General features: G+C 37.3%; 1 protein-coding gene across 2 annotated transcripts in view; it reads right to left on the reverse strand.

Annotated features, from left to right (window-relative positions):
• Positions 1-24,115, reverse strand: part of LOC114153531 (rho GTPase-activating protein 7) — an 82,328-nt gene that overhangs the window by 9,443 nt on the left and 48,770 nt on the right. The window contains exons 1-11 of one of the 2 annotated variants that reach the window (XM_028032143.1): positions 22,163-22,344; positions 13,565-13,636; positions 13,403-13,484; positions 13,153-13,216; positions 12,576-13,054; positions 12,297-12,498; positions 11,237-11,620; positions 8,659-8,960; positions 6,878-7,039; positions 1,518-1,680; positions 47-245 (exon numbers count right to left, since the gene is read on the reverse strand). In XM_028032143.1, coding sequence (XP_027887944.1) covers positions 47-245; positions 1,518-1,680; positions 6,878-7,039; positions 8,659-8,960; positions 11,237-11,620; positions 12,297-12,498; positions 12,576-13,054; positions 13,153-13,216; positions 13,403-13,484; positions 13,565-13,636; positions 22,163-22,175 — 2,122 coding nt within the window. In that variant the 5' untranslated portion in view covers positions 22,176-22,344. Of the gene's footprint in view, positions 1-46; positions 246-1,517; positions 1,681-6,877; positions 7,040-8,658; positions 8,961-11,236; positions 11,621-12,296; positions 12,499-12,575; positions 13,055-13,152; positions 13,217-13,402; positions 13,485-13,564; positions 13,637-22,162; positions 22,345-24,115 lie in introns of those variants that run through there. The other variant, XM_028032142.1, reaches the window with a different exon arrangement.

A 24,115-nucleotide genomic window follows, 5' to 3' on the forward strand; every position in this document is an offset into this window, starting at 1 on the left:
ATATCCAAAATAATCAAAAAGTCAAGTTAAAAACATTTTTGCTCACATTGGTAAATGTGGAGGAAGGTTTCACAGAGTTTGCTGGTGAATATGGGTTCAGGTAGGTCTCTGAAGTACTGCTTCACCATGTCGGCAACGTCAAAGGCTGACTGACCCTTGAACGAAAATCCGTCTGGATCCGACTCAATCATTTCACGCAGGTACTGGATACGAGACTTCACCCCAGGCTTCCGGAAAAGACCCAACTGACAGAAACAAAACATTGGGAAAACAACAAGAATGTTACTGTTTTCATTTGCACACTTCCATTAAATCACTAATTTTTCATTTCGTGCTTTTGATAACTTTGAACACATTTCGGGTACTTAGCTTCCCCTAAATTAATTCTTCCAAATAAATTCTAAAGTGTTAATTACTTGGCTGTTTTGCAAACTTTCATTGAATAAAGTTCAACATCTGTGTTGAAGTTTCAGTTATCTAATGTTAATTCAAGTTGTTAGATGTTTATACTGATGCTCTTATTTTGAAGGGGTTGAAGACTCAGTTTCCTTTGCTCCTCGAGCTTCAACTAATGATTACTTTTGTCATTGATTAATCTATCAATTATTCTGATGACTAATTGGATAAAATAATTAGCACAGTTGTCCTGTAACCCTTTTTTATACATTAGAAATATATTACAATATGCAAATAAATCTAATTCCCTTTTTAAAATAAGAAAATAAACATTTCATGGTCTTAAAAGTAACAGCATTTCCTTCAGTGAATGCTTGATCAAAGTAAATGCTTGCTTCTATAGCTAAAAAATACTTCTAAGTTCAGCCCTTTCTAAATGACTTATCAGTTCATAGTAGAGCTAATCTGCTGATCATTTTTGAATTAATCAATTAATAATTGGAAAGCAAAATGTACTTAATTGGAACATTTATTTATTTATTTGTTTTGCAGAATTTGAACCAGGTGAAGCTGAAAGTAGGCCACTTGAGTTTTAGGTGGAACATATTTACAGACAAAGGTTTTTGTTCTATCTTAAATGAGTAATGTAAATATTTTTTGTATATTTTTGGCTTAATTACTGTTCTTTTAGTAATTGCCCTTTTTTGAGGTAATTAACTAATTACTAAATTAGTTGATTATTTCAAGAAACATACAGGAACAAAAAAACAGACAGTGGAGAACAAGTTATACACATAAATAAAATATTTAAAAATATTGAAATGCGTATATTATGTCAGAATTAAACTGATGCTCAAGGGTTGTAGTCTTTCATTAGATGTAATTTGAATTGAATTGCTTTCGCACCAGCTGTTTGTGTTGGTGTGTTGCTTCAGCCAAACTGAGTTTTATGATTTGTGCTTTGAGGTTAGCGGTGCCCACCACTGGATTTGGCGCAGTTCTCCATTCTTTGTTCTGACAAAGCAGTGCGAAAATAATTGAAGATGTTTTGCTAAAACAATAGAACTCAAAGCCTTGTTGAAACTGTTTACTGGTGATCTAAACTCATCTTCAGCGTTTACCTGGTCCAAACACTCGGTCCTCAGGTAGACCAGTGCTCTGAGGATGCAGGGAGGAAGTGGTTCTCCTGTCTGCTGGACACTGACGAGCAGAGGAACCCCGAACACCTGCCGACCTTTCACCTCTGCTGTCGCCTTGGTCTTCGTCGGAGTTTTGGGAACAGTCCTGCAAAATCCGGAGGCCCCATTAGACCCTGTAATCCTCAGATGTGAATGAGGAAGCAATCCAACAGTGGGTACATGTGCACAGGGAAAAGTTATGGAAATTAATGGGGACTGAGAAGCTGTTTGGAAAATGATCTGGGAATTTGTAATCTCTTTAAGTCAAGAGGAAAAGAAAAAACCTCGGCTTGGCAGCCTGTTGGATCCATTTCCTTTTGAAGGAAAAGCCAAAGTAAACATTTTTTTGGTTACATAACTCCCCACTGATCGCTGACACGTGTGTGTCGCTCTAATCAGCACTGGAGGAAAAACATGGACATTTATCAAAGAGACTAGGATTTCTGAATGACTTCATGGATTTGAGCAGATCCGGTCCACATTTTCGCTGGTGAGTATTCCCCAAGGCTTCCTAAATTATTAATCAAAAACACACCAATATGATTTGTTAAAACAGCACAAAAGAAACGAAAGATTTCTTCTGTTGTCAGCTCTTTCTCCGAAGCACCGTCTCCTTTCTACTCCCTCCGGTTCTTCTATGACATCCAAGAGTGGCTCTCGGAAACAAATGAGCTATTCCGAGGAAAAGTGCCTTAGAGTGCCACGCTTTGTTCCAATCAGCAGTTAATTGCTGAATTTTTAATCATTAAGTTCTCACTTTGGGATCGGTGATTATGCTGAAATGATAACACTTGAATAGATTGTTCAACCATTGAGATTCCCCCCGCCTCCCTCCTTTTTTGCAGGAACATTAAGCTAAAGAGTGCTGAAGGGACACTTTATTATTAATGTTTTCATTTTCCACTTTAATTACTTTTAGATTCAACTGTCATTTAATTTAAGTCCAAAAATTAGAAGTACACCCATAAATCTTCTGTTTGTTGATATAAAAAAATGCAATTAACTTAACTTCCTGTCTTTAAGTAAACAAAGGGAGAATGCTTGTTTACTAAATATCTTCCATGTCTTTTGGTTATTTTTCTACAGATTCAAATAGATAAAAGTTCTAGAAATCATCAAAAATGTCAATAATGCTTTGTGGGATTATGAAAAACCTTTTCATTTTTGCAATCTTGTAAGATCAAGATAATGTAAATATTATAAATTAAAACTGAAATCCGTTAGGTCAGTTAGCAGTTTCCAGCTATTCGTGGCGCAGCTGTTGTCACTTGTGAATATGTAGAGTCTGCTGTAGTTTTATAACTTAGTCTATGTTTCCTTTCTATATCTACATGGTGGATAAAATGGATTAAATTAAATTGACAATGGGAAACTATTTAGTTACTTTTTCCCCCCCAAAAGATTCAAAATGCTTAAATTTTCTTTGAAGCTTATCCAGGAGGAAAGTTGAAAAACATGAACAAAATCTTTCTTTGTCTCTGTTTTCAGTCTGTGCTTGGCTTATATGAACAACAGCAGGGGTTTGATATTATGTGTGAGTGTACTGAATGTGATCATAGAGTTTATTTCCCAAAATAAATAAATATTTGGCAATAAACTGCCAAGACTTTGTTAGGTTTAACATAGATAGCATGCTAACTAGCAAGAAATTAGCTTATCTTGGCTAAAACCTATTAAAACATCATATTCTAATTGCTTAAATTTGTCTTCTATCCCATTTTTTAAGTCTCAGCATAAATATGCAGAACTATGACAGCTGATTGTTGTAACTTTTACATTTTTTAGATAGCTTTTTTAGATACCTGCAATTTCCAATCTCCATGCTAACTAAGCTAGGCTAATGTCTATAAAAAAGCATTATAATCCACATATTTACAGTTTCATAAAAATCCTCTATGTTTTTTTTCACATATAATTCACATTTAAATTTAGACTTATTGGCTGGTTAATTTATTAAGAAAATTCTTTTGCTACATGTAATGATTTTTTTTATCACAATTTCGGTTTCTCACACTATAAGAATGGAGATGTTGGAACATTTTCATGTAATTCATTTTGAGACAGAGGAATAAAGTGTTCAAATCTTATGTGAGGAAAAATAGGTTTTACTTCGTTGTACCTGTAAAAATCTGCTGTTTTGCTCAATAGATTGTTCCTTAATGTCTTCTTTAGAGGACATGATTTCTCTAAAAGCCTTATTGTCCATTAAAGTTGACAATATAAAACAGAAGTGATGTAAAGGAGCCAAATCATTTTTATTTTCCTGCCTTTTTCCTCCATCTCCTTCCAAACACACGTCTGATCCTGAAAATTAAAGACGAATATCTATGAGGAGTAATTTCAGGAGGAGTTTCTGTTTAAATGCTCTTTCCCACATTGAGCTTTATCTCATTGAGCGTAACACTCTGCGCAAAAATCTAATTGATTTTCTTCTAAACCATAAAGCAAGCAGGTTGTGTGTTTACACAAGTGTTCTGCAAGGCAAACATGTAGAGTTTCTGGATGTTTATTTAATATTAATAAGAATGAATTTGTCTTTATTGTGTAGGAGGCAAAACACAAATCTCATTAAATCCACAAATTGTCACCTTAGTGCAGAATAAACAGGGAGGAGAAGTGATGTGAGCTCTGGAAGCTCTTTATTAAAATAAACATGAATTTCTCTCCCTAATGTTTCATCCTTTATCTCTTTGCCATTCTGTGCTTTCATCATATGTACATAATTTGTTCATTTCTGTTTATTTTTATGAATAAAAGCTGAGGAAAACCCAAAATAAAGTTAATCAGTAAATGAGAATACTGCAAAAAATAAATTGAAAACGTTAAGTTGTGGCCTACATTATTGTAGGAAAGACACCCGACTTGACATTATACAGTGCCGCGAAATATTACTTTTTGCTCTTTTGACACACTTAAGTGTACAATTTTAAATACAGAAAGCAGTTTTCAAATTATGGTTTTATGGTTTTACAAAGAGGGAAAAAAAGATCAAAATCAACCTGGAATCATGTGCAAAAATCATGACTCAAACTGTGATTTAACAGTTTTGTGGAGCCAAGTTCAGTTTCACTCACCACTACTAGACTGATTCCTGAAGGATCTGTACAGCCAAGAAATCCCTTAAACATAACATGTCGGACAGCATGAAGTAGGCTAAAGATCTCCAAAAGTAACACGCCGTGACTCAAAACTCAGGTTAGGTTTCTAGACTTGAACGTGAGAAAGGTCTGAATTGCAAATGTGAAACAATGAGATGGTAAAAAACAAAGAAACCATAAAGTTGTGGAGTGAAAGCAGCAGCAGTTGGAGGTAAAGAGCAACACAAAGGCTGTCAGGCTTCAACCGTCCTGCTTTTCATTCGCTTTGCCGTGTAGTGCTGCATGAGGATGAGGGTCTTTTGCATGGATTTGTGGGTGGTACCCACTGTGGAAAGTTGAGTAAGGTTTTTACTTCTCTAGCATTGGCGCAGGTGCTGCCAAAGCAAGACTGACTGATGGATGGACAGCAGCTGTCGCTCAAAACACCACCCACAACATAACGATAAAATACAGAACACCGCTGGGCAGAGAGTAATTCAGTACTGCTGTTTCATACAACAGCAGCATCCACACAATAACGTGCGAATGCTACACAGCTGAACATCAGTGGCTTTAGTTCTCCATAGACACACAACGTTGAGATTTTAACATCTTCTGTAACATTTCCAATGGCTTCCTGTAGCATCAATTCTCAAATTAAAATATTTCATAATATTTAAAGGCATTTATTCAAAACAGAAAAGCAATGACTATTCCTATCACTGCTAAACCAAACTAGCAGGCAGAGTTATCACAAATAAAAACAAAACTTACAATAGTGAACAGTAAGATAATTGCCCATTCCTAGTTTGAAACATTCTCGGCCCAATAATGTGTCTATAAAAAGCAGCTAAATTTCCTGTTAAAGAGGAAATTTTAGGAGTCAGTAAAAGTCCATGGATTGGTTATAAAAAGACCAAGCTTTGTGTTGGATTTAACTTTTTCCATTGTGAAAAAATTATGCCCATAATAATTTTACCCTACTTACAACTAGAAAGTCCATCTGAATCAACCACCTGTGTTGGACAGGACAAAGTTGTATCAGTCTTGAACTGCAGTTGGGAGCCACAAAAAATAAATAAAAATAGTTGACATGCTTTAAAGGGGCAGTATTATGTAAAATGGACTATTTTTGAGGGTTACATCATGATGTAATGTTATTCCCTCATCAAAAACATACATGTAGTGTTGCATTGATTCTTACATGCATGTTTGAGAAATCCTGTAATGTCCATGGCAACCATTCAGCTGGACAAAACTCCTAGGAAGACCTACCCTATGCCTACCCCCCTTCAAGAAGCAGCTCCTGTTTTTGGAGCAGCAGTTCCCAAGCTTATAAACTTCTGTGTCACAGAACAGCCCTCCCCTGCTCCTTCAGACTAGTCAGCAGTAATTAGCAAACACCTGATGAAACAGCATATCTGCTGAGCTCATTGTAGGAGCTATTTCACAGTGAAATGCTCGTAAAAACATTGTTAAAGGCTTAATAGAGGAACCATGTTGTGATGACTTCCTGACGGCGGAGTTTCAAAAAGAAAGAGAAAGGCCCCATTTTAAGACATTACATCAGGAAATAAATTTATTTTAAGTCATATTTGATATATACAGCATTTGTAAAACAACTGATGGTAACATAATTACTTGATAATGCTTAAAATGGCACAGTGTGCCTGGATAACACATAATACTGCCCCTTTAGCTAAATGTGTAAAGTTGGACAAACCGACATCTCCAAGTTTGTTCTTCAATAGTAAAATTGGTTCCTATTTTGGTTCCTGTACTTGTTGTGTTCCTCTTTGAACTCTTTGTCATTTGTTTGACTCTTGTCGATATTTTTCTCTCCCCTGAGTTGCACTCGCCTCAGAATTTCAATCAGCTGCCCCCTCCACCTGCCAGGTGTGAAATAAAACATTTCTCACAGCTGCCACTTGCAAAATTTCATGAATCAGAACAGCTCCAGCTCAGGCACATGGAAAGCAGTTTCTTCTTCTTCTTGATGTTCTGGGTTTTATTCCAACCCCGGCACCTGAGTTATGAATAATGAATGACTGTCTGCCTGAAATATTTACCCTCCACCCGCCCACCTGCCTTCCTTCAGACAGTTGTTTGCTTGAAGAAGTTTCTCCACACAGCTGTGGGTCTCAAACACCAACCTGCCAACTCCACCCCCCTACCCATTTGTTTTTCCATGCATGAAATGCCCCACCCCACCTTATCGGGCCTTACCAGCTCCATCCCTGCTTGCTGGACGGGGAATATTTGTCCATCAGTGCAGTGAGTTTGAGCAGAGACAGCTTCTGGAGCCAAAGGATCTGGGAGGCGGACAGGATCTCCAGACCCTGTCCGGAGGTCAGGGAGGCTCGGTTCTGCTGCCTGGACCGGCTCACCCTGTGGGAGACACAGCATGGCTCTCAGACCAGTTAGGAACAGTTCAGGCTTCTGGCTGCAGGAGATCTTTCCTGCCAACAGCCATCACCTTCAATAACTCTCTGAAGAATCTAAATAAATGAGTTACAACATTTAATTTCCCTTTGGGATTAATAAAGTATTTTTGAATTTGAATTAATAGTTGTAAAATTAAACACAACTGAAATGCACAACATTAATTGTATATGGAATTAATGTAAAAAAAAAAAACATGTACCAAACATGTCAAAATTACACATGAGACCCTGTATATCAGTGGTCCCCAACCTTTTTATCACCGTGGACCGGTCAAGGGTTGGCAAATTTACTGCGGCCGGGGGTGAGGGCAGTGGGGGAGGGGCGTGTCACATGACACAATTTTCAATTGTTTTGTGCCGATTTTCCCCTTATGACAATCTTAGAACGTTCCGAGTTCTAAGATTGTCGCTTGTGATAATCATAACCGATCATCCTGCCTGTGTGGTGTGTTACGTAGAACGTAGGGACCGCTCCGATCTAAAATTGGTCATATAATTTTCTTCTGGAATCAGGATGTTTGTGAGTGGAATCGGTTCTTGTGTGATGTGTTGCTCCTGCCGTGTGGCTGGACACACTAACCGACCGAACCTGTTGTACTTTTATCGGCTCTGTGGTCACCGAAGTTTGGAAAATCGGCAGACAATCCTTAAATCCTGCCGTGTGAACCAGACCTAAAACTCACAAGCTCTACTCCTCTCATCTCGCCTCGACCACTGCCCTAAGCCCTAATGCTCTCTGACTCTGGTCGCTATGGTAACGTTTACACATCCCTTCAAAATAAGATACAGATGGGCCACAAAAAACGACCGATAGCGGTCCGCGGCCCGAGGGTTGGGGACGACTGCTGTATATGACCAAATGAATTTCAAGAATAAATATTTTTGACAAACTTCATGTCTATAATTATAGATGTTAAGTTTATTTTATTTAAATTTTATTTTATTAATATAGGTATTAATAAAAACAGCAAGATTTCTTAAAACTTAAAATAAAAACTAAGGTATGTTTCTCAAGGCTGCGTAAAACTACAGTTTTGTAGTTTTCTGGTGCCTTTCTGTTCATTAGGAACCAGTGCTCTGCAGTTTGTTTGGGTTCATTTATTGTCTTTTATTTAATGCAAAAGACCAGAAGCTGAACTGATGTTAACCACCAACCTGATTGTCTCTCTTGTTAGAATAAAAACAGAGAACCTGAGTGTGAAGTCAATCAACTGGCCTTGAGACGAACAAAGAAGGGAAAGAACCAGAACTGACAATATGTTTGTACTGAAGATCATTTAATCTGCATTTAGCCACATACAATTCTGGCTTCATTGCTGCATTGACTCCACACAGAGATTTGAAGAATCTCATTAATTCTTCAGTTACTGAAGAATTAATTTCAAAATTAATGAAGCAAATAAGTTTTTTTTAGAGTCTGTATACTCCAGTTAACGATTAATCGATTACTAAATGAGTTGACAATTATTTGAATAACAGCTTAATTATGATTCTATAGATACTAAAGTTTCCTGGAAGTGATTTTTCAGTAAATCCAGATGGATTTTTTCAGATTATACTCACCTCCTCTTGGGTTGTGGTGATCCACTCATCTCCAACACATCAGTTCCTTTCTCAGAGCAGTCCTCTTCCTCTTCTTCTTCCTCCTCTGGATGCTGCACCTCCAGGTGGATGTGGCTGGGGGAGGCGGGGCAAGGGGATCCGTGGGCTGGTGAGTCATGTGAGGAAGAGGAGGAACCTCTCTGACAATCGTCCTCCGAGATGTTTTCCGACCAGGAGACGACAAGCTGTTGGAGGTCGCTGATTCGCTCCAGAACGCCGTCAAGAGCAGAGAAAACATCTTCATCTGCCAGCAGCGGACTCACCTGTGAGAAAAAGCAGGTTTGACTTATCTCCCATCAATGTGCTTGGGGGAAATAAAAGGAATATCCTGATAACCTCAGTAATATGTCATAACCGCTCTCCTCCCACTGCTGCCAAATTTTTATCAAGCATCCTTCCAAGCGTCCTCTTTCATAATTCAGAAACCCATTTGAAGAGATTGATGAAAGTTGTCAGGAAAAAAAAGCTCCCAACTCCATAAGGAGTGAAATTTAGCTGAGTCAATATCCATGATTGAATTACTGCAGTTAGTGTAGAGTTTCATTTAAGGGGTTTCTTTAAAAACGCAGCAGGAGAGCTAAAGGGTGGAAAAGTATCTCCTCGCTTCACTTCATTCGTTCCAGATCAGGATGGAGAGCGGATCTCATATTTATCAGCTGCACAGAAAATTTACCCCAGATCTCCAACTGAGAGGAAGCTCAGCTTTCAAAGTTTATGACAAAGACCTAACAGAGAGTCCTTTGGGTAATTAGTTTGTTGGTATGCCATTATATGGTCCAAAAAATGTCAAATATCATGTGTTTATACAAAAATAACTCTCCTAAACTGAAAGTTCTTGTTATTAGAAATGGGAAAGGGGAAATAATCTAACAAAGTCTTTTTTTTTTAAATAATACTTTATTTTTTCTTTAAAAATCACTCAAATCTGCTGCTTCTTGTTGGATTTGTTGCTCTGAATATATTTTATTGTCAAAAGTAAGCAAGTTTAACACGACTATAACATGTTAAATATCAGCAACTTTACTGTAACTGTACAGCTTAGCTTTTGGTAGCAAAGCATCAGAATTGATTTGTACGGCCCAATCTGGGGGCTGGGAATTCTTTCAGGAAATGGTTCTCTCGCATTTCAATTCAGGGGTGCTCAAGGTGGGGTCCCAGGGCCCATTTGTGGCTCTTGGACTGATTTTGTGCGAATGTGCCCCGCCCACAGTTCAAGAATAAATTAAATAAACTAGGACAAAATTGTAACTTTTTGTTGGAAGGATTTTATAGTTAATTATCATTTATTTGCTTTACCTTTATTTTATAATATCATCCATTTTATTTACCTTTGCATTTACATTTTAATAATGTGCTTTGAGTGTCTTGAGGTGCTTTGAGTGTTTTGAAGTGTTTGCAGAAACTCTGGAAGCGGCCTGCTGAGGAGTGAAAAAGGAGGAGACCATGAACGAGACATTCCGGCGTTAATTGTCCAGAGGAACTGCAAACCTATAGTCTTATCTTATGAAATATGCTTTTGAAGATTGTATGAATGAGTTGTGTTCATGTGAGTGTGCAGCTGTTTTCTGCTCCCCCTCCCTTCAGGGCTGCACACTGTCATGTAACTAGGGAGTTTCTAATTCTAATAAAAGCAGGGCAAGACTCAGTTGAAGCTTCAGAGCATAGACAGAAATCTGTAACTGGGTTTCAACTGTGCTCTCCCTGCAGGTAAAACCAAACTCTGACTCTTGTCTTTTCTTTGTGTCTGTGTTTAGATAATTTAGACCTAACACTTTTAAATTAAAATCTACTTATGTGCTCCCAATCCACTTTTAAGTCCTGTATTAAAACTTGACTAAGCACAGCAAGTGTTTTCAAATGAAGACTGACCTCAATCCTGTTCTTATTGCTGAGAACAGACATAATATCTTTTCATTTTTCTTCAATCGACTCCAAAAGGAAAAGCAAACTGGTTTCTGTTCATTTAACAAGGAAAACATGCGAAAATCATTTGTACTTGTTTTGTGCGTTCCCTGCCTCTGCCCTCAAGAAAAGGCAGGAATAACCATAGCAACCAATGAATCTGGGATTCCAGAGTCTCTAGTTCTTTCATGACTGAGCAGATTTTTCGTACTAATGGTGCGTTCACACCAAATGCATCACATGCATCAAAAATGCTTCAAGTTCAATGCATGTGCACTTTGATTGCAGATGCTTGACATTTTGCTCTAGACCTAGTGTTTCGCACATCCGGTTTACATTCAAAGTCTACGTGGAGGCGCGTCGAGGGCGCGTCAAACGGGTCAGCTCTAGTCGTTGTTTTCCGTTGAAAGCGCAAAACACTCCAAATGGTTCAAATCACGCCACGATAGATGCTCAAAATGAGCCTCCATGGCCCTTAACGCATCTCCACACAGACTTTGAATGTTCCATATGCCCACCATCAAAACGTCTTTAGACTATTCCATCATGGCTGACAAAATCCTTCAAAATGTCTCATAATTCAAAGTTATCCATAATTATTTTTTGAATTTCAACTTTTTGAAACTTCGAGACCCACCTCTGATTCCTCACTGATTCTCTCCGCATCACTTCCGCTTCCACCACCTTCCCCCTCAGACAGCTGTGCGTCATGAGGCACGTTGTCATAGACACTGAGCCGGTGATCCAGCGCGCCGGTACGTCCCGAGGACGTCGACCAAGACGCCGGACTTTGCTCTCCACCAACTAGAGACGATGTGCCCTGTCTGCTCCCATTCTGCGCCCTGTAACCATGGAAACTGCCAGTCCGCCAGTTGACAGAGTTGCTGTCGATGATTGGGGAGAGGATGTGTTTGTGGGCGAGGGAGGTGGGGAAAGTCCCTGGTTTGTGTCCATGGGGGACCTGGAAGATCAGTCTCTCATGGCTGCTGTTGTTATTGTTGTTGACCTGGTTCTTGAAGACCTGAGAGGGTCCATAAGAGAATTCAGAAGGGTTGTGAATCAAATGAATCTCCTGGTGCCATGTTTAATTCTTAACAGGAAGTTGTGGTTGTTTTAAAGAATTGTGACGGGCTGGTTTTAGATGTAAAATTCCTTTAGACATACAGCAGTTCGCACAAGTCTGAACCGGGAGGGATCTACTCCAGTAAACCACCCTTTTAGTAGGCAGGCGCAGCGCAAAGCATAGATTTACCATGGCTTCAAGACCAACAAAAAAAAGTATACTTATACTCTTGACCAATGTGAAATTCATGCATGCATACAATCAATGTTTCAACAGATTTGTACTAGACCTACAAACCCTCCACATGAATGAAGTTCTGGCAGAGTAAGTACATGTAGTAAAATACACATAAGCTACATGTCAGTATTAGCTTGCAGATAAAACCTTTTTTAGCTAAGCTAATTTTGCTAGATTAGCAGTAAATTCTACAGTAAACCACTGATATTTATCCTACAATTCAACAGAGGTAGTTAGAGTATTCAAAAGTCAACGTCCATCTTGTCGTTGTGGCTCTCGAAGGCAATGCAAATAGATAAATAATTATATATTATTAAATAAATAGCAGAAAACATCCTGTTGGCTGTAGGTGGTCCTAAACATTTTAATAAAAAAATAAAACCATAATGGATCTGACCTCGGTATCCGTCTGGTTCTGGTCACTTTGCATCCCAGCTCCGCTGTTGGAGCGTTTGCAATTGGCTCTGACCCGAGTGACGGGGCTGGGCGTGCTGACGGTGCTGCTATTTTCTGATTGGCTGGTGCTGCTGCTTCCGCTGCTTATGGTGTGAGAAGATGAGGGCGATGAAGATGAGAGGCTGCTGGACTGGACCTGCAGACTGGAGACAGGGAGGAAGGACAAGTCTTCAACAGTTCTGACTCCAGTTCAGGTTCCCTTCAGAAATCATTGTCTCACTTTGACGTGCGAAGCTGCCTGTACATCCTCTCTCTGTGTCGGACCAGAACTGGCCCACTGACGTCATGGCGGGTCCCAAGATGGCCGCCTGCTGCCCCCCTCAGCCTCAGCTTCTCCATCTTCCTCAGCAGAGTGGTGCACTTCTTCCTTGGTGGTTTTTCTCTGAAGCACACCTCTGCTTCCAGACTTACAGTGGACGATCCTCCGTTGGGGGATGGAGGTCCGCTGTAGGACGTGTCCAGCGATGGCGTTCTGTTGGCAGAGGAGCTGCAGGAGGAGCTCCGGCTCGTTGAGACCAGTTCCTTGTGAGCGTCGTGGCGCTCGCTGTCTGTGAGGCTGGAGCTGAGGACAGAGCAGACTTCCTGATGGTCATCGGGCGTCTCCTCGGAGGAGTTCATGCGCCGCCACTGTTGGGTTCTCTTGTCATAGGTCCAGTTCGGGCTGATGGCGCAATAGTCCTCCTCTTCCCAGACTTCTCCCTGTAGAAAGAGAGACGGCTCATTCTTTGCTTCTAGCATAAAAAACATATTTTAGCTGCTTTCTTCCTCTAGGTTTCAGTTTTGCTTCCAACACTCACCCTGTGTTTGGATCTCCAAAGTTCCAGCTTGATTTCCATGCACTTATTTAAGGTCATCAGCCGCCTGCAAGCAGCAGAAGAATAATGGCTTACTGGATGAGCTGCACAAAGTATTCAGTCCATGGTTGTCGCCAACCACAGACTGGAGTTTGATCAAATTGGAATAAAAATGGCTGGTGTGAATACACTCTTAAATTGTCAGACCAATAAAAACAGGAAATCTTATAAAATAAATAGATTTTTTTTTTACCTGCATAGTGAATCGAGAGAATCTTTATCCAGGAAGCTGTGATCCTCTTTCGCAGCCTCAGTATCGATGGGGAACCTGCAGTCTGACATACAAACAACAGCAAAAGGTCACCTGAGTGGAAAACTGAATAGTACCCTCACGTTAACACAGGTCCAGATTTACCTTTAAATAACTGAACATACTGAGGGAAGCCAGCGGCTCGCAGCCAATCACAGGCCTCCTTGGCTTCAATCTCTGCGAACACAAAGCAAATAGATTAATTAGAGGCTGAACTAAATATTTGCTCTCAATCAGTCTGCTGGATGTTTGTTGTTGGTATTTAGAATGGAGACAAAGTAACTGAATATTTATCTACCCCTTAAAAGAAGACACTGTGATACCTGCTGAGAGGTAAAACGGAGTCTCCTACCTGAGACTGATTATGTGGTTATTAAGGCTGCAAATTTTATTTTAATAAATGGGTAATTCTATCAAATATTAGGATGATTAATCAATTATTTGGGAAGAAAACTGGCAGAGTCTGTAGATTTTTCATTTAACTGTTAAGCCTTTTTTATACAATATTAGAAATACATTAAAAGGAATAATTAAATTACCTTTTTAAATTAGAAAATAAAGATTTTATTGCCTAAAATGTAACAACATAGCAATCCTTTAGTGAATCATTGATCATTTGTAGATTACTTGAGTAATTTTTGCACTAACCAATTAATAATTAAACAGCAAAAGGTGCATAATAAATTTTATTTATTGCAGAATTTGAACCATGTGAAGCTAAAACTTTATTATTTATTATTCTCATGACTATGAGTTTAGTAAACTCATAGTTAGAATGTTTCACTTTTTCATTAATATTCAGGTCAATTTTAGTTAAAACCTGAAAAATAGCCTTTCTTCCCTTTTCACAAAACTACATTTAATTCTAAGATATAAAATAATAAAATCTTGTTTATTATTTTGTGAACACATCGTAAATAAGTTGACTCAAAGTTAGCTGTTTCTGAATGAGAAGAACAACCAAAACCAATTCTACTTTTCTTCACACAAAACAAATGCACCATATGGAAATACAACTAACAACCATCCTCTAATGAGGACAGAGGATAAAAAGGTCGACACCTGAAGAACGGAAAAGTTTAAACAGAAAAGATATTCCCCTGTTAGCTTTAAGTGCTCAGGAGGTTTTTTCCAGGTCTTTTAATCTATTTGTTGCTCTCCCTGAAATATTAAACCTGCTGTTCAAAGAGAGGAAAAAGCCAAGGGCAGTTCTTGTTTTTCATATTCAGACAGCATAAAATACAGTAGATATTAGTTCTTAGCAGAGAAAACCAGCATTTTCCGTGTTACAAATTTGTTCCTCAAACTCTTGAGTTTGGCTGGGCAATATGACTTAAAAATAAAATCTCAGATCTTTCAAATATCAGAACCCGTTTTAATCGATTTTTTTAAACCATTTTTAAAAAAAGAAAACGGAAATGACAAAAAACATTAGATACTTTTAAAAATGGCTTCTATCATGCCTTCTGTGAGCCATGTATCATAATATCAGGCCCATTCCAGGCTACAAAAATGATGTGAATATAAAGAAATATAGTCCTACTGTAACACAATTTTACAGGAATTTAAAAAAGTTACAATGAAGTCATTTTAATGGGGAAAAAGCCTCCAGTTATCGAGATCTGACGTAACCAGCTCAGTTTGTGGTTCTTTCTTTGAAACAGACTCAGTTGTTTACACCGTCTTTTCAAAGTCTTGCTGCTGATAATAATTTGATGCTGATGTGTTAAAAAAATAAATTTTTCCTTATCCTAAAACTGACACCAAAATATAACTTCACAAAGATGTATTTACAAAGAAATGTCTAAAAAATGTTCTCACTTCTGGCATTTAGCAAATAGACATAAATTTGGTAAGAGAAGTTTGGTCTGATTTAAAAGTCAGTGAGAAAAACAAATGCTTGTCTTTTTATTATCTTTAAATATCTGGTTTAAACTATAAATTATACTTTCCAACTTTAGACTTTTAATCAAACATTAGATTGAACTGTATTACAAAACTGTACTGTTTCAATATCAAGGACTTTGGAAGTGATTGATTTCTGTGCAAACTGTACAAAACCTGAGATGATCTTCTATTTACTTCCACATTTTCTAGGTTAGCAAATTAAACTTTTGAACACTTAGTCCCAAGTCTGTTTATCCCTGAAGATTTAAAAGACTTATGTTCAAATTTTAATTAAATCAGCCCATTTAATAACTGTGTATTGGCTAACCAGGTCTTAGCCACAACATCAGAGCAGCCAGACGAGTCTCCCGTGATTTATTAGAATTTAAGCCCTAGGAAAGAAACAACTTTGAATAATAAAACAAGTCTCTGTAGGTAGAAACTCATTTCAGTGAAATAATTAACAAACAATGGATTAAAAAAGGACACAAATATTCCCTGAGAACCAGGCAGGTAATGAGGAGCAAGTTTCTGGATTTAGAAATATCCCTAATCCACGTCTGACCCAATTAGTGACGAACACAACATTCAAGACCGTCAGAAACAACAATGGCCGTTTCTCCTCAGTTTGGTGAAAAACCTCAACACTCTCTGCTCCGCGTTTATGTAAGCGATGGTATCTACCAAGCCTCTTCCCCCTTTCAAACAACTTTGTCTCTGAGGAAGTTGTGATTCAGTCCCTCTGGATCCCAGATAAGAGATATGGCCGCCCGATAAGGACGGCTCCGCCCGGCCGCAGCAGGAAGCTGAACGCCATGTGTGTGGAAACAGAAATGGCGGGCGGCGGGGTTACGTGCGCAATGGGGCGTTTTTATAGCACATTTTCAGCAACAAGGCAATACAAAGTGCTTAACTTAAAACAGGCTCCTATATCTTGCTGAAAAGCTCTTGGTAAATTAGTTTTGTCTTATTTCAAGTGCACTAAGATATTTGCACAGGAAACTAAAAAAAAAAACCTGGTAATATTTGTGTTTTTGCAGTGCAGCCTCACTGGGAGTAAACCAAGATAGTTAAAGAAGCAGCTTGTAAATAAAAGAAAATGACAAATTATATGACTCATACTATAATACCATGGCTAGAAATAAGATGTGTCGTGTTTAAGCTAGAAATCCTTATTTTTAATGATTGACCTCAATTTATGCACTTTATTTTAGGAGAACCAAGTTTATCTGACTATATATAAAATCTAAAATCTATTTAACACTTTCCACAACTTAAAATGTTTCTTTACTTAAACAGACATGAATGTACTGAATTACAGATTTATTTGATAATGCCTCACCAGTACAACACTATTAAAGACACCATTAGCTTCACAAGCTTGGTCAAATATGTAAAAACAACACAACTTTAATTTGGCAAAAAGGTAGATTTACTACCTTGGTCAAACATGTAAAAATAATCTGCAATAAACCTTCTTTCACATGGTTCAGAAAATGCAATTAGGAACCCTAAATGTAATGTAAAATAATAAACTATGACATCGCTCAGAGCACGAAGCATAGAATTAGACTGAACAGATCTATAGATCTGAACAGTCACAAACACCCAATCTACAATTTCTTTCGATATTCAGACAGATAAGGATATTAATATCGGATCGGTACATCTCTATATTAAATTTAAAGTCTTAAAAATAATTCAAGTTTATAAATTGCAAAACTATATGGAAGGTATTTAGACCTGTTTCCATTTCCTCTCCTCCTGCTTTTATTTTGCACCTGCAAACAAACCGTTTTGTATCCACATACAAACCATTTTGTATGTGGTCACACTGCAAAAACACAAAATCCTACAGGAATTGGTGGTTTTGCAGTGTGACCACATACAAAATGGTTCGTATTTGAAAAAAGTGCTCTATTTTATAGGAATGTAAACAGATTGATGTTTTTTTAATAATATCCATAGTAATAGCTAATAAAAGATAGAATAGAACATTTAAAATGTAAACATCTGATCATGTGTTCAATTTAAAACATTCAAACACAATCTTATACAGTCATCAAAAATATTACACACAAAGTGTAAATAATAAGAAAAAGAAACTATTTTCTGTCTTGCACTCTCTGTAGTGCTTAGCTTTTAATGATGTTTTGCTGTTAGGGAGAAAATCAATAAATCTGGCATATTTAACAACAGTCTGAGGTGCAATGACTGCATGTCCTAAACTGGACATGTTCTGAGCTCCATAGGCCCAATCCCAGAGATGTTTCGTTCCTGAAGCACCAAACAAGGTTTTCCTCCTCCTTTTAAACGGTTTCTATGAATGTACTATTTTAGTCCAGTCTGTCTGGAACTGAAGTTGTTATAATGAGTCACGACAGATGAGAGGGTGAGGTACTGAACTCCGTGAGTCACCAAGACAGGATAAAAATAAAAATCATCCACTTGTTACAGATAAAACTGTAATGCTTTCAAACAAGCTTAAGATTTTCTTAGATAACTGAGACTAGATCAGAAAGGATGTTGTGTTCATTACATAGAGAAAACAAACAAGGATTTAAAAAAAATCCCCGTCTGGGTCAAGTTTTACGGAAGGTTAATGAAAGCTTCTTTGAAAGAAAAGAGGAGCTACAGGAGGTTATGTAGAATATTGACTGTTATTTAAATGATGTGCCAAATGGTCGCGTCCCTCGCTGTAATTAATTACCTCAGAGTGAAACAATTAAACTCTAACCTAAAGAAAAGCATGACTACAAAAGACTGGAAACATATTAACACCAGCTCGGACATTCTTCACTGTAAACCTCAACCTCAATAAATAAAGCTGGAGTATGGGAAGGTGCAAAGAAAACTTCACAGAAAATCACAGCAAAAATGTTTTCTGTTCATCATTCCATTCAAAACCTATGAACTCGATCGCAGCAAGCCTTTATTAGCTGTATTTAAGTCATTAAAATAATGGGAACGCAACATTACTGCTCATTTCTACGATCTGACCAACAAAGTAACTTTTTCTAAATGCTTCAAGATGACAGTTCAACCAAATCTGAAGACACTTCTAAATATTTGTTCAACTTTTGCTTTCATATTTCCTATCGAAAAGTTTTCAAACATCAATACATGTGTGAGTGTAAATCCTGAAACTTTAATAAAGCAAACATTATGGATTAAATAAATTTGTCTTAAAAGCAGAGAAGGGATTGCTGCTACTGCTAGTGGTTTTCCTGTTTGTTGTACAGTTGTGTCTCAATTACTGCTCTGTCTGTTGTTTTTTCAGCAATTGGCATGTTTTAGAGTTTGTATAATTTAGTTAACGAGTATTCAATTACCAAATTAGTTGACGATTATTTGAATAATTGATTAATTGTTTCAGGCCTAGTTTTGATTTTGTTTCATTACAGAACCCACACACGTTCTTCTCACCTCTCCCTCAGCTGGCGGGTTTCGCCAGATTAGCTCATAGTCATTCCTGAACACTGTTGCCCTCTGTTGCTAACAACACTGTCAGTCCTGAACCTGTGCGCCAGAAGAAAGACAACTTCCCTTAGTTTGGATAAACGTACTCCAGTTACTGAGAAACTATTTGGAGGGATAGCAGCGGCTTTTTATAGAAACATATCAGACAATCTAGAAAGCAGCTACTGAATAAAGGTATCAGAAGTCAAAGCAAAGCTAAAGTATATCAAGATTAAATTTCCTTGATTTAATTGTTAATTTTAACTGATTTTTGTTCTCAGGTGTTAAATGATTGTTTCTCTCTACTGGTGATCTTAAAAGCTGAGTTTGGTGTAACATCTGGATCACCTGAATGAATGAACTTCTGCCTTCACTATTATTGCAACCAAGTCTAAAAATCTTACACTTCCCTTTGATAAGGGCAGTCAATGCTCGATCTACAATCAATCCTTCATTTGACTAAAATTAGCCATTTCTAAGCAAAGAAGCTGGAAAATCCTCAGAGAGTTTGGTCATTGTTGTTATTTCAAGTGTACTAAAATATTTGCACTAGAAACTAAAAAATACGTTTGGTGATTTGGTATTTTTGCAATGATTAGGCAAAACCGACCCTCATGATGCTGCCACCCCCAGACATCACAGTCTGGGGTGGCAGACTGTGATGTCTGTGGTACTGTGTTGATTATTGATGATTATTATGGCCAAACACTTTCACTGTGGTAAAATTCCACGGTGTGCACTTGTAAACTGCAATCTGACTTTTCATCTTTCTTTTGGAGTTGTGGCTTCTTCCTTACTGAGCGGCCTTTCAGCCCTAGTCAGTACTGGAGACATTTCACTGTGGAAAGTGACTCTGTTTTACCGGCTTCAGCCAGAATTTAGTTAGCAACACCTGTTAGGACATCACTGCTGTCCATCATATAGAAGAAAAACAGGCCCACAGCAACATGGGTCCTCCACCATACTAAGTATGTGCTTCCATCTTGAAATTGGACCATTCCTAACTTGTGTTTTTACAATAAGGACATAAAAATTACAACAACAGTGTCTCTGTATGTGATACAAACCAAGACTTGGAACATTTTTGACCTTTGTATATAATAGTTTCCATTATGTAAGCAATAAAAAACTAAACTATGCAGAAAATGGAGAGTTATTCATTTTCTAAGCCGTTGTATGCTAATGATTTGTCATTTACATAAGTGATTATTCTGTCCTTATTGGACCTCAGTCTTTCTCACTAATTAGTTTCATTTTCTTTGAGTAGCAGAAAATTATAAAGCTTAACTTCTGCTTAGCTTCTGCTAAGCTGGATAACCAATAAATATTTGTTTTCCTTTGGCTGTGATAAAACCTGAAACATCCAGGGACGCCTCTTCATCGTGACAAAACATTTTATGGTTTGCAGGGTATATGCCAGGATTTATTAGGCTGTATTTTCCTCTCAGATACTTCCAAGTAATAACTACTTAGAATTGTATTTGAAATGTAATCAATTACAAATTTATGGATGGAACTTGACTTAATGCTTTGTTTTGATTATTGATTCTATATTGCATTGTGTTTCTGTGTTTGTAATGATGTAAAGCACTTTGAAATGTCTTGCTGCTGAAATGTGATATACAAATAAAATTTGATTGATTGATTGATACTTTCTTTGGACCATCTGTTATGATGATAATGTACCTAAAACGTCAGCTCTTCATCTGGGTGTTTAATGAACTGCATGTGCTTTTTAATAGAATAGCTTGTTGCTCATTAACTATTAAGGTGAAAAAAAGTCCTCTGTTGGTCTGACAATACTTTTAAATGAATTATGATTAATTTAACTTTGAAGATGGATGAGGCAATATTTTTTCTGAGACGACTTGCTGGACCTTGTTTCAGGAAACTTTATAAATCCACAGGGTAATTTAGATTTTACTGTAGATAGGAAATTTTTTTTACTGTTATAACTCTCTATAAAAGGCCCTAATATGTCTTCACTGAAAAGCTTTCATCCAGTCTTTATTGTTCATGACTGATTTAAAGGTGACCTATTATACTTTCTTGAACAGGTTAGGACAGGCTATACAAAACATGTTTATGACATTTTCTGCACAAAATCATTCCTAGAAAATGAATGATTTTCAGCCTAGTCAGTTTTGACTTTTAGAGCTTTTTCAGAGTGAACTGTTTTACCACGCTCCCTAACTTTCATATTACATGTCGAGCCCGTTCTAAGGAAACAAGAGCGGAGGAGTAACTCGATGACTTTTTGTTATCCAGTTTCTTTGATAGAAAGAAAAAGACAAAAACAAACAAGCATGCAACTGGGAATGATTTTGAAAAGCGTATTTTAATTTATCATGAGACTAAATAATTAATTATTTATCACAACAATCCTACCTGAGATTGGTAATTCCTGTGAATACTGGAGGTCCACTGTACCTGTTTTTTATGGAAGGTAAACTTCCACAACATTGGCCATCATAATAAACATTCCATTTTAAAACGCCAATGTGCTCCAGAACCGGCATTTCCAATGAACATATAATTACGAAATTTGACATTTCAAACATAAATTTGCTTAATGGAAACACAGCAAAACTGCCAAATAAACCACGAGTCACAAGGTCAACAACCGGATGTTGCCACTAACTACGAAGAAGACGATGACAACAGGAAGTAGTTGGAGATTCACGGCAGGTCATTTTCTTTAATGACTTATCACGTGAACAAACGTATTCACATGTGATTTTAATTGCGTTTCTTATTTAATGACGACACAGCAGTTGCATGATTGTGATTGTTTTGACTGGAATATTGACAAAGTTTTGCACACATTTGTAACGGAAGTGCAGCTAGTATTATTTCAATCATTTCAGATATTTACAGCAACTCATGAAGCAAAAAGCTGACCTAAAGATTCCCCCAATGAAAAAGATTCCAACCACTGGATTTAAAATCATCTACAAATACAAAACAAAGTCTTCTTAAAATTAGCATTTTAAAGAAACCCACACACATTCAGCCTGAATCCTACACTCTCACTGCCCATAAAAAAACCTTTTATTCCAGCAGAGTTCAAAGCTGCAGCCTTCGTATTTCTAGGCCTACAACCTTCACACAATAACGTTCCTCACATTCTTGTGTCTCATGAATCAAAAGCCACGTTATGCCACAAGTACCAATTCAAGAGTCTTACTTACATCATAAGTTTTTTAATTTAAATCAACCCTTTAAAGCTCAATCAGTTACTCATTACAGCCAATCGTCTCCTTAATGAGGACTGTCAAGCAGTAATTAATTGTTAATTGCCATCAATGAAGCAACATAATGAAGGATTTTATGTCCTTGCATCATTCACATACTCACTTTTGATCAACATTGTCTTTCTGAAGGAAATTCAACAGGTTTCCATGTCCAATACAAACAAAAGTCAAAGTTTATAAGACGTTAAATCCGAATGGGGAAATAAATCCAGAGATGTCAGAAACGGTACATTCCAGTTGCGCTGCTCATGTTGGGCATCATGTTAATGAAATCATTGTTGAAGATTTTCCCCTTTTCCCTACCACTCCCCTTCCTCTGGCCTGGACTGGACCATCTGAGCCCTGGGAGAGGGTTGGGAGGGGAACTTCCTAAAAATAACCAAATAGAGCGCTTCAGTGGACATGTGAGAGGTTGCCTGAGGAGACTGGGAATACTTTCAAACTGAGACATGGAGAAAACGTGACTGGTAGGAAGGGTGAATGTGGGAGATAAAATCTGTGAAATGCTGTTGACTTGGAGCAATTAATGAATTCCAGAGTGACTGGGATTTGGTCCAGGAATGACCTCTGGGTGGGCAGAAGCTGAATGGTTTTATGTTGTCTTTTCAAAATAAACTGTCAGGGTCCATACACAATTCCCATTTTCATGCATTTTTCCCTGTTTTCACTTCTATCATCGTTACAGATAAGGACAGGGCAATAAATAAAGAACAATATATATCACAACAGACGTGTGATCAGTATCAACAGATAGTACTTTGACAGTATATTAAATATAGAATATGAACTAAATTCCGATCCAGAATCACACAGCATTCTGGGGGATTTAGGCAGAGGAAAGGTTTTAGCCACTCAATGTCTAACAGCTAACTAAGCAAGGTTGGTGGTATCAACTAACTCACTCACTCTTTAGTTACTTAGCAACATTCTGCTGAGAAACAAGCAGTTCCAAGTTCCCCCTCAACTTTGGTTACCAAGCAACCAACTGTTACGTAACTTGTGCAGCAGCAGTTTAAGGTTTCACAAGAAAGTCTCATAACTGTTTAAAAATAAAACTCAACGCCATGGAATGAAATTTGTGGATAAAAGAGTTTAATTATCAATTTAATTAATCAATAATTATCAAAATTCACAATTAGCAATGTCAACTGATATGAAATAATATCTTGATACGTTTTTCAGACTAAACACACAAACATCTGAGCTCTAGTATGAGTCAACATCAATGATAAAACTGAGTTGACTTAAAATGTTTCTTTTTTTTAAACAGACATAGATGTACTGAATTATAGATTTATTTTATAACTCTGTACCAGAACGGCACATTTAAGTACAGCAATAGTTTCACAAGCTTTGTCAAACATGTAAAAACAACACAACTTTAATTTGTACAGTCAGTGAGTGTGATTAGAAACATAACAGCCATTGTACAAATTGTATAAATAATAAAGAAAATGAAACGGACAAAAACATAGGTTTACTACATTGATAAACATTTAAAAATAAACTGCAACAAAGCTTCTTTAAAGTTGTTCAGAAAGTAGAACTAGGAATGATACATAAAATGTAAAATAAATATAGCATGACGTCGCTCAGAGTGCAAAGCATAGAATTAGACTAAGCAGATCTGCCCGTACGCATCAGGCAAATTGTTGCAATATACAATCTAAAATTTTTTATCAATGCCAAGATTGATACCGATATTAATATCGGATTGCTGCATCTTTAATATCAAGTTCAGTTTTCAAAGTTTTCTAGCACCACACGTTGGAGATAAAAACAAAACAAATTAATGGAAATGATCAAACTCATTTTAATTTATCATGTGATTGATTGACTTATTGCTGGTGATTAATGCCTGGTGACAGTATTTTATATTCTACAACAGGGACAAGGTAAAGGTTTTGAAAAGTCTCTCTCTCTCTCTCACACACACACACACACACACACACACACACTACACACCAGACTGGTTCAAGAGATCACTAACAAAAATATCTCCAATTTTGATAATATTAGTTAGCATATGAAATAGAAGCCAATATTTATTTCAATC

The sequence above is a fragment of the Xiphophorus couchianus genome, chromosome 11 (assembly GCF_001444195.1).
Source record: "Xiphophorus couchianus chromosome 11, X_couchianus-1.0, whole genome shotgun sequence".
Lineage (NCBI taxonomy): Eukaryota > Metazoa > Chordata > Actinopteri > Cyprinodontiformes > Poeciliidae > Xiphophorus > Xiphophorus couchianus.